The 15,782-nt window shown below is 45.8% G+C and overlaps 1 protein-coding gene across 2 annotated transcripts in view; it reads left to right on the top strand.

The window, feature by feature from the left end:
• The window catches only part of LOC143805059 (semaphorin-3F-like), a 196,618-nt gene extending 182,962 nt beyond the window's left edge, over positions 1 to 13,656 (top strand). For both annotated transcript variants that reach the window (XM_077283859.1, XM_077283860.1), the window contains one exon: positions 12,728 to 13,656. In XM_077283859.1, the coding sequence (XP_077139974.1) occupies positions 12,728 to 12,973 (246 nt within the window). In that variant the 3' untranslated portion in view covers positions 12,974 to 13,656. The remainder of the gene's footprint in view (positions 1 to 12,727) is intronic.
• Positions 13,657 to 15,782: the final 2,126 nt, after the last annotated feature.

Raw genomic sequence — 15,782 nt, 5'->3', positions numbered from 1 at the left:
ACTGAACATAAAGGTTACAGCAGCCATTATGGCTCTGGTGTTAGTAATGACCAAACGGGTATTAATTGCTTTAGAAATACAGTGTGTCCGTAAAGTCATGGTGCACTTTTGACCAGTCACAGGCTCTATTTATAGTTTACATTTTGGCGCCCTTTCTCTGGCCCAATCATATCAGACCTGTTCATGAGGAGAGATAACAAGAACCAATCAAACACAAACTCATGTAAGCTGTTGCTGAGCCCCCAGTCAGATTAACCCCTGATAAACTGAACTCTGATTAATACACTGCCAGGTCTGTGACATCATGCAACCACAAGCTTGTGCCAGCTGTGTGTGTTTCCATGCCAGTCGAGATGTGGACAGTACAGAGGAAAGTTCAGTGTGTTCTGTGGCTCGCTAAATTCGAATCTGTGACCAAAGTGCCACGTGAATATCGGCGCGTTTATAACGAAGCGCCACCACATAGGAATAACATTACTTGGTGGGATAAGCAGTTGAAGGAAACAGGCAGATTGGTGGAGAAACCCTGTTCTGGTAGGCCATCAGTCAGTGACGAGTCTGTAGAGGCTATATGGAATAGCTACCTAAGGAGCCCTAAAAAAAATCTGTGCGTGCGTCTGCTCGACAATTACACCTAAGCAAGACTACAGTTCATAAGGTGTTAAATAAACGTCTGTTTTACGGGGTACAAATTGCGGCTGTTGCATGCTATCAAACCGGCGGATTGACCCAAACGATGCACGTTTGCTACAGGTATGCTTCATGAGATCAACAATGATGCAAGATTTTTACAGAAGATTGTGTTTAGCGATGAGGCGACCTTCCATATCTGTGGACATATTCATCACCATAATGTCCGAATATGGGCTGCTGAACATCCTCATACCTATGTTGAATACGAACGTAACACCCCTAAAGTAAACGTGTTGTGTGGCCTGATGCATGATAAGGCGATAGGCCCATTTTTTTCGCGGAGCGGTCTGTAACGGCAAACGTGTATCTTGACATGTTGGAATTGTATGCAGTGCCACAAATTCCAGAAGGTGTCATCTTTCAACAGGACGGCGCTCCTCCACACTACGCTACCATTGTTCGTGAGTTTCTGGATAGAACATTCCCCTGGTGGTGGATAGGCTGGGGTTCTGTCAAGCCATGGCCACCACGATCCCTGCATCTGATGCCCTTAGACTTTTGGGGTTATGTGAAACAACATGTGTACATTGAACGTATCAACGACATTAATCACTTAAAACAGAGAATCACAGATGTTATTCACTCTGTTACACCTGATGTCCTTACCCGTGTGTGGCGAGAACTTCACTATCGTTTGGATGTGTGTAGGGCAACAAATGGAGCCCACATCGAACTGCACTGAATAGGTATGAAACTGGGAGAGTTTTTCTTTTATTTGGAGCAGATTTCACATTTCTGTCGTTCTTTTGTTGCTTTCCAGTGACTGGTCAAAAGTGCACCATGACTTTACGGACACACTGTAGTTCACCTCACACAGAGAGAATCTTGTTATGCATTGTCGGTTTTAGATGATGTTCAGCAACCACCATTTATGTTAGACCTCAAACATCTACAGCCAACAGGACTCCAAACAGTGAACGGCTGACCCTGCAGCAGCTCCTATACACATCTGCTGGGTCTATCTGCACAAAAGTCAGTTTCCATATTACCTGAATATTGCATTTAATGTTTCTGGTATTTCTCCTGGAAATATATGAGGAAATTGACAACAAGGAGTTACCAGTCAGCATGTGTCAATATCGACTGGACAGTGTCAAAACGCACAGACAACCTTGACTGGTCCCTAAATATAGAGTCCCTTAATTAGAATATCATTTTATAACAGATTCACTTTTACTCCACTTGATTAATTGGTATAATTGGGCCCATTCATTTTAAAAGTGTAAAAATAATCACCCCTGAAAAACTGCATTCCGGCATATCCATCCATCGGATGGGGCCACGGACTTTAGTGAAGGAGACAGTCATTTTCGGCAGTATCAGCTATCTTGAGACAGGCACAAAAGCACAGTCAACCACAATTTTGTGGCCATCTACAAAAGGCAAACTCAGGCGAAAACGAGATAAGAAACCATTAAAGTCAATGGCTCTATTAATGGATCCACCTCAATCCCATTTTTCAGGGCTTCAGCCAGAGGCACTGACGTGGGAAAAAAAAGTGAGCCCAGCCTAATCCATCTATATAAACCACATGTCAAACTCTGGCCTGCGGGCCAAATCTAGCCCGCAAGGTAAGTGTACTTGGCCAACAACTCCGGCATAGCACAACTGTATTGGCATCCTGGATGTCGATATAGTTGAAAGCAATGATGAAAGAGGGAGCAGTCAGCTGACGCACCCTCCTCCATTATTCTCCCTCTGCATCTGATGTCTCAGCACAGCAGGCGCAATGATACCACACACCTCCTGTGCCGAGCAGTGCAGGGGTTTAGACTGCTCACTGCTCAGACCGGAGGAGCGAGGGAACAAGGAGAGGCGAGTATTACATATATTTTTTTTAAATGCAGGGCCATTATATTGTATGCAGGACATTATACTGTATGGAGGATTGTGTGAGGATCACAGTTGAGGAATCATACGGTCTTGGGGGTTACCATTCTTTCCCGGGGGAAGGGGGGTTACAGTAGGGTCATCATACAATGTGCATGGAGTGTATTATTATAGCGCCATTTATTCCATGGCGCTTTACATGTGAAGAAGGGGTATACATAATAAAAACAAGAACAATAATCTTAAACAAAAGAAGTCATAACTAGTGTAGGATGAGAGAGAGGACCTTGCCCCTGAGGGCTCACAATCTACAAGGGACGGGTGAGGATACAGTAGGTGAGGGTAGAGCTGGTCGTGCAGCGGTTTGGTGGAACGAGGGTTACTGCGGCTTGTAGGCTTGTCTACAGAGGTAGGTCTTCAGGTTCCTTTTGAAGGTTTCCATGGTAGGCGAGAGTCTGATATGTTGGGGTAGAGAGTTCCAGAGTGGGGGGATGCGCAGGAGAAATCGTGTATGCAATTATGGGAAGAGGGGAGTAGAGAAGGAAATCTTGTGAGGATCGGACGTTGCGTGCAGGAAAGTACCGGGAGCCTAGGTTGCAGATATATGGAGGAGACAGGTTGTGAATGACTTTGTATGCCATGGTTAGAATTTTGAACTGGAGTCTTTGGGTAATGGGGAGCCAGTGGAGGGATTGACTGAGGGGAGAGGCCAGGGAATACTGGTGGGGACAGGTGGATTAGTCAGGCAGCAGAGTTTGGATAGATTGGAGGGGAGCGAGAGTGTTTGAAGGGAGGCCTCAAAAAATAGATTTGGGGTTCTTACTGTAAAATCTCTTTCTCTGAGCCTTCATTGGGGGACACAGGAAACCATGGGTGTATGCTGCTGCTACTAGGAAGCTGACACTATGGAAATAAAAAAGCTCCTTCTCCGCAGTGTACACCCCACTGACTGGGGCCAAGCTGTTCAGTTAGTGTCAAAGCAGCAGGAGAAGCAGCCTAAATAAAATCATTAGAAAAAAAGGGTGGGTGCTGTGTCCCCCAATGAAGCCTCCGAGAAAGAGATTTTACATTAAGAACCCAAAATCTACTTTTCTCTATCGCTTCATTGGGGGACACAGGAAACCATGGGATGTCCCAAAGCAGTACCCAGGGGTGGGAAGACTACAAGAACTAGTCAAAAACACGAGCAGAGGTGAAAATCGCAGGACAGAGACTGGCCTCTGTAATATAGAGAAGACCCTACTACCCAGGCGAAAAACGCTAGGAAGGCAGAGGAAAGGCAAAAATATAACAGAGAACAACAGCTTAGAGAGCTGCTATTAGGAACCCGAGTAAGAATGTTGCTGGATGCTGCTCGTCCAGAAGCCGAGAGAAGTAGGGAAGACAAAGGATGACTGTCCAAACGCAAACAGGGAATCTGAGTGTCCAAATAAACTGTTCTTGACAGAAGGAACGCTGAGATGTCCTTGTCCAGTTACTAAGGAATCCGAGAAAATTGCTAGAAAGACAAGGAACGCAGGAAAATGACCAACACCAGAGGCGGGCTATTCTAAAGACACCCGGGAAGCTGCTAGGATCAAGGAAGCGCGCACTCCCCACAGGAAAAAACAAGCCAATGAAAATAGAAACTGGTTTCCCTGAAAGGAAAACAGAGAAGCAGCCTCAAGGAGGTTAAGTGACAACTAGGCTCCAGAACCTACCTCGGGAGGAGAGAAAGGGGCATATAAAAGGGGAATTCCCTGCATAGATCGTATTTACGCATTGACTGGAGGAGCCGGAGTTTGGATGCTGTGGTTTTACTAGCAGGCCGTAAAAAGGACAGGGACAGTTCCATTGAAATAACAAGGAAAAAACTTGAAAGTAGGCTACTGTGAACATACAGGAGAGCAAAACACTGATTCATACTGAGGGAAAGTTCGTGAAATACTCAGGATCTCTTCCGCACGATACGGGTTCTGTTTCATCAACAAGCGGCTCATAAACAGACAAGGAGTTGTCTCTTCAGATGGTTCTCTTTCTAAGTAGGTATAACGTAGACTGTCATGGACAACTCCACAGACTCGGATCAATCAGGAAGCTAAACTCAAGCGTACTGGGATGAGGATGGTCATAAGGAACTATGGAAATAGTTGTCAAGATGGACATTGAAAGGCACAATAGTAAATGAGCAGTTGAGCCCGAACAAAAAGATGGATACCGTCCTACTCCGAACAGGGAGAAATTAGAAGGAAAAGTCCCTGAAGAACTGAAGTATGCCACGCCCATGTGGGAGGAGACCAGCCAAATCCATGGAAAGTTGGCAATGGGAAGGAGCACATAGTATCCAGAAGAAAACTTGACTGACAAAAGAAACAACTATCACTATGACGTCCTGGGCGACCTTATCGGTCCTGGACCAAACAGGGCGAGGATTCTCGTGTGTGGACCCGCTTACCTAGGTATGAGTCACAACACAACCGAAGATAACTGTGAAAAAGTAATTGTCAAAATACTGATGAGGATATGATTCTTTCCAAAGGGCAAAAACTGTTGTTGCCATGCTCCTCATCGGATTCAGGCCTAGAGCAGCCTTCGTATACTGGTCGATGCTTGTGCTGAGTAAGATCCAGTCCCTCTCAGAGGGGGGAATTTGTTCCTGCAACTTTTGGAAACCAAATCCAGGACTTGTTAGATTCTTGTGCTCAAGGCTTTATCCGGTGTCTGTAAGAAGTGGGGCAAGTACTGACAAACAGATAGGGAGCTCTGGTGTTGAGAAAGCTCAAAGTCCTCTAGGATCGTACAGTGACCAGTCATTAGAGTCATGGTATGAGTCATGGTATATACAATGCCTACAAGTAGTATTCAACCCCCTGCAGATTTAGCAGGTTTAATAAGATGCAAATAAGTTAGGGTACCGTCACACAGTGCCATTTTGATCGCTACGACGGCACGATCCGTGACGTTGCAGCGATCGTATGATTATCGCTCCAGCGTCGTAGACTGCGGTCACATGTTGCAATCACGGCGCTGGAGCGATGCCGAAGTCCCCGGGTAACCAGGGTAAACATCGGGTTACTAAGCGCAGGGCCGCGCTTAGTAACCCGATGTTTACCCTGGTTACCAGCGTAAACGTAAAAAAAAAAAACCGTACATACTCACATTCCGGTGTCTGTCCTCCGGCGTCTCAGCTTCTCTGCACTGTGTAAGCACAGCGGCCGGAAAGCAGAGCGGTGACGTCAGACGTCACCGCTGTGCTCGCTTTCTGGCTGGCCGGCGCTCACAGTGCAGAGAAGCTGAGACGCCGGAGGACAGACACCGGAATGTGAGTATGTACTGTTTGTTTTTTTTACGTTTACGCTGGTAACCAGGGTAAACATCGGGTTACTAAGCGCGGCCCTGCGCTTAGTTACCCGATGTTTACCCTGGTTACAAGCGAACACATCGCTGGATCGCTGTCACACACAACGATCCAGCGATGTCAGCGGGAGATCCAGCGACGAAAGAAAGTTCCATACGATCTGCTACGACGTACGATTCTCAGCAGGATCCCTGATCGCTGCTGCGTGTCAGACACTGCGATATCGTATGGATATCGCTGGAACGTCACGGATCGTACGGTCGTAGCGATCAAAGTGTGACTGTGTGACAGTACCCTTAGAGCCTTCAAACTTCAAACAAGAGCAGGATTTATTAACAGATGCATAAATCTTACAAACCAAAATGTTTTGTTGCTCAGTTAAATTTTTATAAATTTTAAACATAAAAGTGTGGGTCAATTATTATTCAACCCCTAGGTTTAATATTTTGTGGAATAACCTTTGTTTGCAATTACAGCTAATAATCGTCTTTTATAAGACCTGATCAGGCCGGCACAGGTCTCTGGAGTTATCTTGGCCCACTCCTCCATGCAGATCTTCTCCAAGTTATCTAGGTTCTTTGGGTGTCTCATGTGGACTTTAATCTTGAGCTCCTTCCACAAGTTTTCAATTGGGTTAAGGTCAGGAGACTGACTAGGCCACTGCAACACCTTGATTTTTTGCCTCTTGAACCAGGCCTTGGTTTTCTTGGCTGTGTGCTTTGGGTCGTTGTCTTGTTGGAAGATGAAATGACGACCCATCTTAAGATCCTTGATGGAGGAGCGGAGGTTCTTGGCCAAAATCTCCAGGTAGGCCGTGCTATCCATCTTCCCATGGATGTGGACCAGATGGCCAGGCCCCTTGGCTGAGAAACAGCCCCACAGCATGATGCTGCCACCACCATGCTTGACTGTAGGGATGGTATTCTTGGGGTCGTATGCAGTGCCATCCAGTCTCCAAACGTCACGTGTGTGGTTGGCACCAAAGATCTCGATCTTGGTCTCATCAGACCAGAGAACCTTGAACCAGTCTCAGAGTCCTCCAAGTGATCATGAGCAAACTGTAGACAAGCCTTGACATGACGCTTTGAAAGTAAAGGTACCTTACGGGCTCGTCTGGAACGGAGACCATTGCGGTGGAGTACGTTACTTATGGTATTGACTGAAACCAATGTCCCCACTGCCATGAGATCTTCCCGGAGCTCCTTCCTTGTTGTCCTTGGGTTAGCCTTGACTCTTCGGACAAGCCTGGCCTCGGCACGGGAGGAAACTTTCAAAGGCTGTCCAGGCCATGGAAGGCTAACAGTAGTTCCATAAGCCTTCCACTTCCGGATAATGCTCCCAACAGTGGAGACAGGTAGGGCCAACTCCTTGGAAAGGGTTTTGTACCCCTTGCCAGCCTTGTGACCCTCCACGATCTTGTCTCTGATGGCCTTGGAATGCTCCTTTGTCTTTCCCATGTTGGCCATGTATGAGTGCTGTTCACAAGTTTGGGGAGGGTTTTAAATAGTCAGAAAAGGCTGGAAAAAGAGATAATTAATCCAAACATGTGAAGCTCATTGTTCTTTGTGCCTGAACTACTTCTTAATACTTTAGGGGAACCAAACAGAATTCTGGTGGGTTGAGGGGTTGAATAATAAATGACCCTCTGAAAAGACTTTTCACAATTTAAAAAAAAAATAAACAAAGAAATAACATTCTTTTTTGCTGCAGTGCATTTCACACTTCCAGGCTGATCTACAGTCCAAATGTCACAATGCCAAGTTAATTCCAAATGTGTAAACCTGCTAAATCTGCAGGGGGTTGAATACTACGTGTAGGCACTGTATAGGATCTGACTGAGAAAGAGATAGCCGAAACTTATAAACTGCAATTGGTAAATCATGTATGGTAGGTGTAACGTACTGAATAGAGAAGACAGCCTGAGGACAGAACTGTAACCTGACCTACTGGATAGTTAGTGGTAGGCCTGAATAACCAGCCTCTAAATCCTGGATAGCGGATAGAGTACTGCTGCAATAGAACGTGAGGAACGTGATGGAGAGTGCTTCTGACTTACCTGAATATGGAACGAAACACGGCAGGACACGTCTAATGCACTGAAAAGACGACGGCTTCAATCTACCGTACTGTACCTGGAGGGTGTGCTGCAATCGGCTCTCAGTATCCTGCGACTGACTCACCGTGGTGAGAACCCTTGAGAAAGGGTATAGGAGAGAGCCGATTCTGTGTTGCGGTCCAGGTCTGGTTACCTAACGGTATTAGGCAGAATAACAGTCTCAAATGTGGCTGTGTAGTAAACTGCACTATGGAGTCTGTCCTGAAGTATGTCCTGTCCTATCATCTCACCTGAAGGCAGAACAGTCAGCTTGGGATCAGAGGGAGACCATACTCTATTCTCTGTCTCCTGGGTTCAAACCCTTGAGCCTGCATTTTGTGGTCGGCTTTTTTGTCCACTGAGCCATAGGAGACACTGCTGGAGGATACAGTCTTTTCTCATTAGGAAATCGATCCCAAACACTGCGGTAGTGAAAGGGTAGGAGCAGCTCACCTCTATGCCTAGAGCAGTGCAACACTGGCATCAGGAGAGGGGCTCTACGTTCCTAATGTAGTAAGGAATATCCTTAGACGTCCGAGCCTCGTGGGATGTCCATGCCTCCTAGAACGGACAGGCTCTAGTGGGCAGGAGACGGGGGCCAGGACCAATGTTTGTATCACCTAAACACTCTTCATGTGTTAGGGGTTGAGGTCCTACTGGCTAGACATATGAGGATACGGGGTGGCAGTACACGCCGTACTCGGTCTCTACGTGGGTGTACAGTTGTGTCAGTTCACACTGTATCTCTTCAGAGTAAGAAGATCCAACTGAAAAGAAACGACGAACACTGAGGTAGATATGCGTCTGGTAAAAGACCCATGTCCACATCCTACTGACACTAAGCTAAAATTGACCAGCTTGGCCCTGGTCGGTGGGGTGTACACTGTGGAGGAGGAGCTAACTTTTTTATTTGCATACTGTCAGCCTCCTAGTGGCAGAAGCATACACCCATGGTTTCCTGTGTTCCCCAGTGAAGTGATAGAGAAACAGGAGATTGCAGTAGTCGAGGCGGGAGATCATTGGTGCATGGAAAAGGTTTTTTGCAGATTCTTGTTTGAGGAATATACAGATCTTTAAAATATTTTTTAGTTGTAGTCAGCGGGAAGTGGAAAGGGCTTGAATATGTGGCTTGAAGGAGAGATCAGATTACAGGGTTACCCAGAGACAGCAAGCTTGTGGTACTGGGGAGAGTGAGCAGCCATTTACTTTAATGGGTAGATCTGTTCGGGGGGTTGAGTGAGATGGGAGAAAGATGATGAACTCTGTTTTGTCCATATTAAGTTTTACAAATCTAGCAGAGAAGAAAGATGAAATAACAGACAGACATTGTGTGATTCTGGTTAGTAGGGCGGGGATATCAGGTTCAGAGAGGTAGATTTGTGTGTTATTAGCATAGAGGTGATACTGCAAGTTGTGGGACACTATGAGCTGTCCAAGATGGAAGAGAGCAGGGGTCCCAGAACTGATCCTTGGAGGATACCAACAGATAGGGGGCAAGTTGAGGAGGTGGTGTGTGAGTGGAAGACGCTGTATGTCCAGCCTGTTAGGTATGATGAGATCTAAGATAGGGCCGAGACTGTCATGCCAAGAGATGATAGAATCTGTAGTAATAAGGAATGGTCCACTGTGTCAAAAGCAGATTACAGGTCCAGAGGAGGAAGACAGAGTAGTGTTGCATGGCATTGGCAGTTAGTAGGTCATTGGTGACTTCAGTTAGGGAAGTTTCAGTGGAGTGATGCAGTTGGAAGCCAGATTGTAAGCGGTCAAAAAAGGAGTAGGAGGAGAGGTGGGAGGACAGTTCAAGATGGACGTGTTGTTCCAGTAGTTTTGAGGCATAGGGGAGAAGTGATATGGGGTGATAGTTAGACACAGAGGATGAGTCAACGGAGGGCTTTCTGATGATGTGTGGGATTGAGGCATGTTTGAAGCATGAGGGGGAAAACACCAGCTGTTAGTGACAGGTTGAAGGGATGGGTTAGCGTTGGGATGAAGACTGTGGTGAGGTTTGGGATGAGGTGGGAAGGGATCGTGTCAAGTGCACAGGTGGTGAGATGTGATCTTGAGAGTTGAGTGGAAAGTTGATCTTCTGTAATGGAGAAGGTGGTTTTGGAGAAGGGCTGAGTAGTTATGAGGAAGGGCTTTGGGAGTAGTAGGTGAAAGCTTTCTCCGATATCAATCTTTTGCTAGAAGAATGATGCAAAGTCTTCAGCTGAGATAAATGGAGAGGCATGAGGGGCTGGGGGATGGAGAAAATTTAAAGTGTTGAATAGCTTTTTAAGTTTGTGAGACGGGGAGGATATATGAGATGAGAAGTAGGTTTGTTTTGCCGCAGTGACTGTGGTCTTGAAATTCGTGAGGGACTCTTTGAATGTGATGAAGTGCTCATTGGAGTGGGATCTTTTCCATCTCCGCTCAGCAACCCTGGATGCCCGACTTGGCTCTTTGGTCAGGCTGGTGTGCCAGGGTTGCCTGTTGATTTTGCAAGCTTTGGTATGTGTGAGAAGGGCTACCAATTCGAGAGTTGCAGCTATTTTGGTGTTATATAAAGTAACAGCAGCATCTTCATTGTATAAGGAACTTACGTCTGTAAGAGAGAGAACGAATTCAGAGAGTGAGTGTGGATCAAGGTGTTTGTTCGAGGGTGTGCAAGTTTGTGGAGTGGGGATTGTGGACTCGGAGAGGAGAGGGAAGAGAATGTAAGTAGGTTGTGGTCAGAAAGAGGGAGAGGTGAGTTAAAAGGGTTAGAAAGGGAGCAGAGTCAAGTGAAGATGAGGTCCAGTGTGTGGCCATCTTTGTGAGTGGCTGCAGAAGACCATCGAGCGAGGCCGAAGGAGCAAGTGAGAGAGAGAAGCTTAGAGACAGCTGAGAGGGAAGTGTCAGTGCGGATGTTGATGTCACCCATGATGTAAGTAGGGATGTCTGCAGAGAGGAAATGAAGTAATCAGGTAGTGAAGTGATCGAAGAAAGTGGTGGCTGGCTCTGGGAGGCAGTAAAAGATAGCTGGTTGGAGGAAGAGTAGATGTGCAGAGTGCACCTGAAAAGAGTAGAGGGTAGGGAGGGTGGCAGTGCAATTGGGGTAAAGGAGTTGTCTGATAGGAGAAAACCAACTCCTCCGCCATGCTTGCTACTGGGGTGAGGGGTGTGAGAAAGATGGAAAGGAAACCACCATAAGAAAGTGCAGCTGGAGAGGCGGTCAGAGGGTGTGAGTGAGGTTTCATTGATGTCAAGGAAAGCAAGTTTGTTAGTTAAAAAAAAAAGATTATGGATGTAGGAAAGTTTGTTGCAGACAGAGCAAGCGTTCCATAGAGCTCCTGTTAGTGTGACTGGGGAAGAGGGGGCTGGGCGCATGGATATTAGCTTAGAGAGGTTCCGGAAAGTTGTGATAGAGCATGGATGGGAGGTAAAAGTGACTGCGGGGATGCGGTGCAGAGGACCAGTATTTGGAGAGATATCACAGACAGTGAGGAGGAGCAGAGAAAGCGTTAGTTGGTGGGAGCAGGAAAGGGCATGAGGGAGCTGTCTGTGTTTGGAGACAGAGGATTGTTATGTTGAGGAAAAGTTCTTAGGAGGAACTTCAGTTCATTCTGGTATAATTCATAGCTGCACACTTGTATGGTGCACAGGGCAGACTAATATATTGCAAACAATACGTCTGCAAGACATTTGCTAAAAAAAAAAAGAAGAGTGGTCTGAACTGGTCTTTGTCAGATAATTAAGACTGAGATGGATGCAGCATATTCAAGGTAGAGTAAACAAGGAGGTCATAAATAACATTGGGGGTATAGCAGTGACTAGTTGAAAAACATACCAAGTGAATGCAAGGAGCAGAGGTAGGGAAAATTAGGTTGGAAAAGCTGAATGACTGTGGAGAAATTCACTGTGGGGGTGTCTTACTGTGTCTGGTGGACAGTTTTCTTGGCATCATACGTCATTATCTGTATTATTCAAGGTTTTTATTCTGTATTACATATTTAAATTAGGCCACTGAGCCATATGCTTTTTTACTGCTCTTACATAACACATTATTACAGGATTCCCCATTTGTGATTGTTTATTTGATTCTAAAATCTATTAATTAAAATGTACTCTGTTCATGGGACAACCCATTTACGTTTGTTTCCATATTAAAAGGTTCATAGTTATATTTGATAAGGAAAAACTTCCTTTATTGTAGACATTTTTTTAAATAAACATCAAGGTTGGCCCTCGGCTTTGTCCAAGTTTTTAATTTTGTCCCTTTGTGTATTTGAGATCCCCGATATAAATCACGCTGAACCTGGTTGTGCTCAGTGATTGCTTTATTTGCCAAATAGTATACATACTAATATTTAAAGGGAGTCAGTCACCACAGGACGACTGTTCAAACCAAGCCTAGGCACCTTGGTGCATCGGTGTGGCCCAGCAGTTCAGTGCATCTTCCCATCGACTTGTTTTCCATTTATCTTTGCTCTTCTTTGACTTCTTATAAGCCAGAGCAGTCACTTAAGGTGGAGGGTGGAAATAGATGGAAAATAAGTAGGTGGGAAGTTACACTGAGCACCTGTGCTTGGTTTGAACACTTCTAGTTTTGTTCTTCACACCTTCCCACTCCCAGGACAGTTTTGTGGTTCAGACCATTGCTGTGGTGGTTTGCTGCCTCCCTGATACACCATTATCCCCTCCGATTCTTTGTATGTAGATTCAGTTGCACATTGCTGTATAGTGTCTGCCTGTGGATTTCAATGGCGACTGATTTTGGATCCCATCCCCCTTCTACTGTGTTTACTCACCAGGTTCGTCTTCACTATATGGAAGGAGGCGCCATTCTACGCTCCGTCCAGATAAATGACGCAGGCCTCTATACATGTCTGGGGACAGAGAATGGCTTCCGACGTTCACGTGGCAAAATAAGACTAAGTGTTCTACCCCGTGAAATGCTGGAAAAACTGACATCAGCCCCTACCATGCTCCCATTACCAGCACAATGCCCACCTACCCGTAACAGGCAAAAATCAAGAACACAAGCTGAGAGGAACTGAAGCTGTCAAAATATGGACAAACCAGCCCGAGAGAGCTGGCCGGCTGCAGCCACAGGACCCACTGTTCCCACACAAGAGACTCCTGCCCCTGGGAGACTGTGGGGATATCACCTTCCCAGCTGCCATGCTGGCGTGGGTGAGGATGAGTATTGGTTTGTGTAGGGGTGAAAGGTGTTAGTGGTAGTAAGACATTCCAGAACGATACTTTGTATAGAGAAGTGTGTGAGTGAGTATGTAGTGCGAGTGTGAAGTATTCCTATTTATCACAAACACTGGATGCCAGATTTCTTGTTCTAACCTGTGAGCAGCTGCCATGTTGTGTGCCATCCTCAGCCCAAGTCACTAGGTTTTCTTCTCATGTATCCGATTTCCAGCACAAGAGACTGAGTTGCACAGCGAGCAGCACATTTAACTGGACAGATGCCAGGCGACAATGCTGGCCCACTTGTAATTAGCAATATCAGATTCACAACCTGAAGTAAGAAATTAAATCTATTTTGTATCTGTTATTATTGTATTCTCAGTTTCCCCATGGACTGTAATTCTGCTCACATTTTATATATTTTGTGCTAATATCGCTGCTTATTATGTTGGCCAGTTTAGTTTTTTTTTTTAAAGTTTTTGTTTAAGTGTAAAATATTGGGACTGGAAAGGGGAAATTAAATGTTGTGTTTATAGTCCCAGTTACAGAGAATGAGAGTAGTGCTTCTAATGAGTTTCCCAGGCAGGCCGCCGTTACCAAGTACCAGCATGAAGGCTGTAGGAGATAAGTACTGGAGATACTTACACATGTAGACCAACTCAAGAGAATGGGTCTTTGCCCATATCAGTGTGTTTCCACGGACCGTGTGTGTCCGTCGGCAAAATACTCTGACTTGTCCATTTAACAGCCGCCTGGGACGCAAACCAGGCCGCCCACGTGCACACGGATGACATCCATGTGTCATCAGTGTGACACTTACTGGCGCCTGGGAAGCATCGGTACAGTCAACGCTGTTCCCTGGCACCAGGTGCCGAAGACCGCTCTCATGATTCTTCTCTGCTGTGCCGGCGATCAGCAGGGGAGAATGTTGAGAGTTATATTCAACTGATAACAGCGAGAGCAGGCAGAGGCTGATGGGACGATTGCTCCCATCAGCCTACACCTGCTGCCAATAATAACAGTGAGAGCAGGCGGTGGTTGATGGGGTTATTCATCAGCCACTGCCTGCACTATAAAGAAATAAAAAAACAAACGGCATGGGTTCCCCTGTATTTTTGATAGCCAGCCAGGCAAAACTGTGGGCCCCAACCCTCAGCTGTCAACATTAGCAAGGCTGGTTATCAAAAATGGAGAGGTCCCTATTAATTTTTTTTTAATTATATAAATTTAAAAAAAAAACAAAAAAAAACAAAACCTTGTGAAATCATCCCAATTTTTGACAACCAGCCTTGCTGAGGCAGACAGCTGATGGCTGGTATTCTCAGGCTGGTACGGGGCCATAGATATTGACACCCCCAGCCTAAAAATAGCAGCCCCCAGCTGCCCAGAGAAGGCGCATCTATTAGATGCACCAATTCTGGTGCTTTGCCTAGCTCTTCCCACTTGCCCTGTAGCAGCAGCAACTGAGGTAATATTTGTGGGGTTGATGTCACCTGACATTACAAAGGTGACATCAAGGCCACAGCTTAGTAATGGAGAGACGTCTATAAGACACCTATCCATTACTAATCCTATAGTTATATGGTAAATAAAGACACAGCCAGAATAAAGTTCTTTATTTGAAAACAAAACATACTTTTTCATTTTTATCTAAAAATAACACACAGTTATACTCCCCTAAAACCCATTCCTTTGAAGCCAACGTCTCCTGTAACAAAGCAAAAATAAATAACAGTAACCCTCACCTGTTCCATGCCGTAATCCACGTTTGGGGATAAATAGTTTTCAACCTGGACTTGGATGGCCAAGATGCGACTGTCCAGGCTGAGAACCACTGATGAAGGAGCTACTGCGAGGACAACATCAGTGAGCAGCGGTGACCTCTTCGAGGTTACTGCGGGTCACTGAGGCTGAGTTCCCAGCCGGGCGGAACTCCGGTGACCTCAGCACAGTGTGGAAAGAGTCACTGAGTTCACCGCAGATTTCTCACGGTGAACTTACTGAGCTGAACAGTGGTGAACTCAGTGGCTTTTTCTCACGGTGCTGAGGTCAACGGCGTTCCGCCCGCCTGGGAACGCAGCCTCAGTGACTCGCAGTAACCTCGATGACGTCAGTGCTGATCACTGATGCTATGCTCGCAGCAGCTCATTCATCAGTGGTTCTCAGCCTGGACAGTTGCATCTTGGCACTGTCCAGGTTTAAAACTATTTATCCCCAGACATGGATTACGGCGTGGGACAGAATGTCGAGGACAGGTGAGGGATATTGTTTTTTATATTTTTGTTTTATTACAGGATTCCAAACAATGGAATGGGTGTTATGTGTGAGTATAACTGTTTTTTCCAATTTTATTAAAATACAGCAAATGTGTGTTTTGTTTTGATTTAAAATAAAATACTTTATACTTCCTGTGTTTATTTACCATATAACTATAGGATTAGTAATGGATAGGTGTCTTATAGAAGCCCCTCCATTACTAAATCGTGGGCTTTGAGGTCACCAGACAATACAAAGGTGACATCAACTTCACAAATATTACCCCACTTACCACTGCTACAGGGCAAGTAGGAAGAGTCAGGCGAAGTGCCAGAATTGGCACATCTAATAGATGTGCCCTTCCTGGGCAGCTTCGGGCTGCTATTTTTTAGGCTGGGGGGGACAATATCC

The sequence above is a fragment of the Ranitomeya variabilis genome, chromosome 2, assembly GCF_051348905.1.
Source record: "Ranitomeya variabilis isolate aRanVar5 chromosome 2, aRanVar5.hap1, whole genome shotgun sequence".
Lineage (NCBI taxonomy): Eukaryota > Metazoa > Chordata > Amphibia > Anura > Dendrobatidae > Ranitomeya > Ranitomeya variabilis.
Note: the sequence above shows the minus strand (reverse complement) of the source record. Positions and strands in the feature narration are given on the sequence as shown.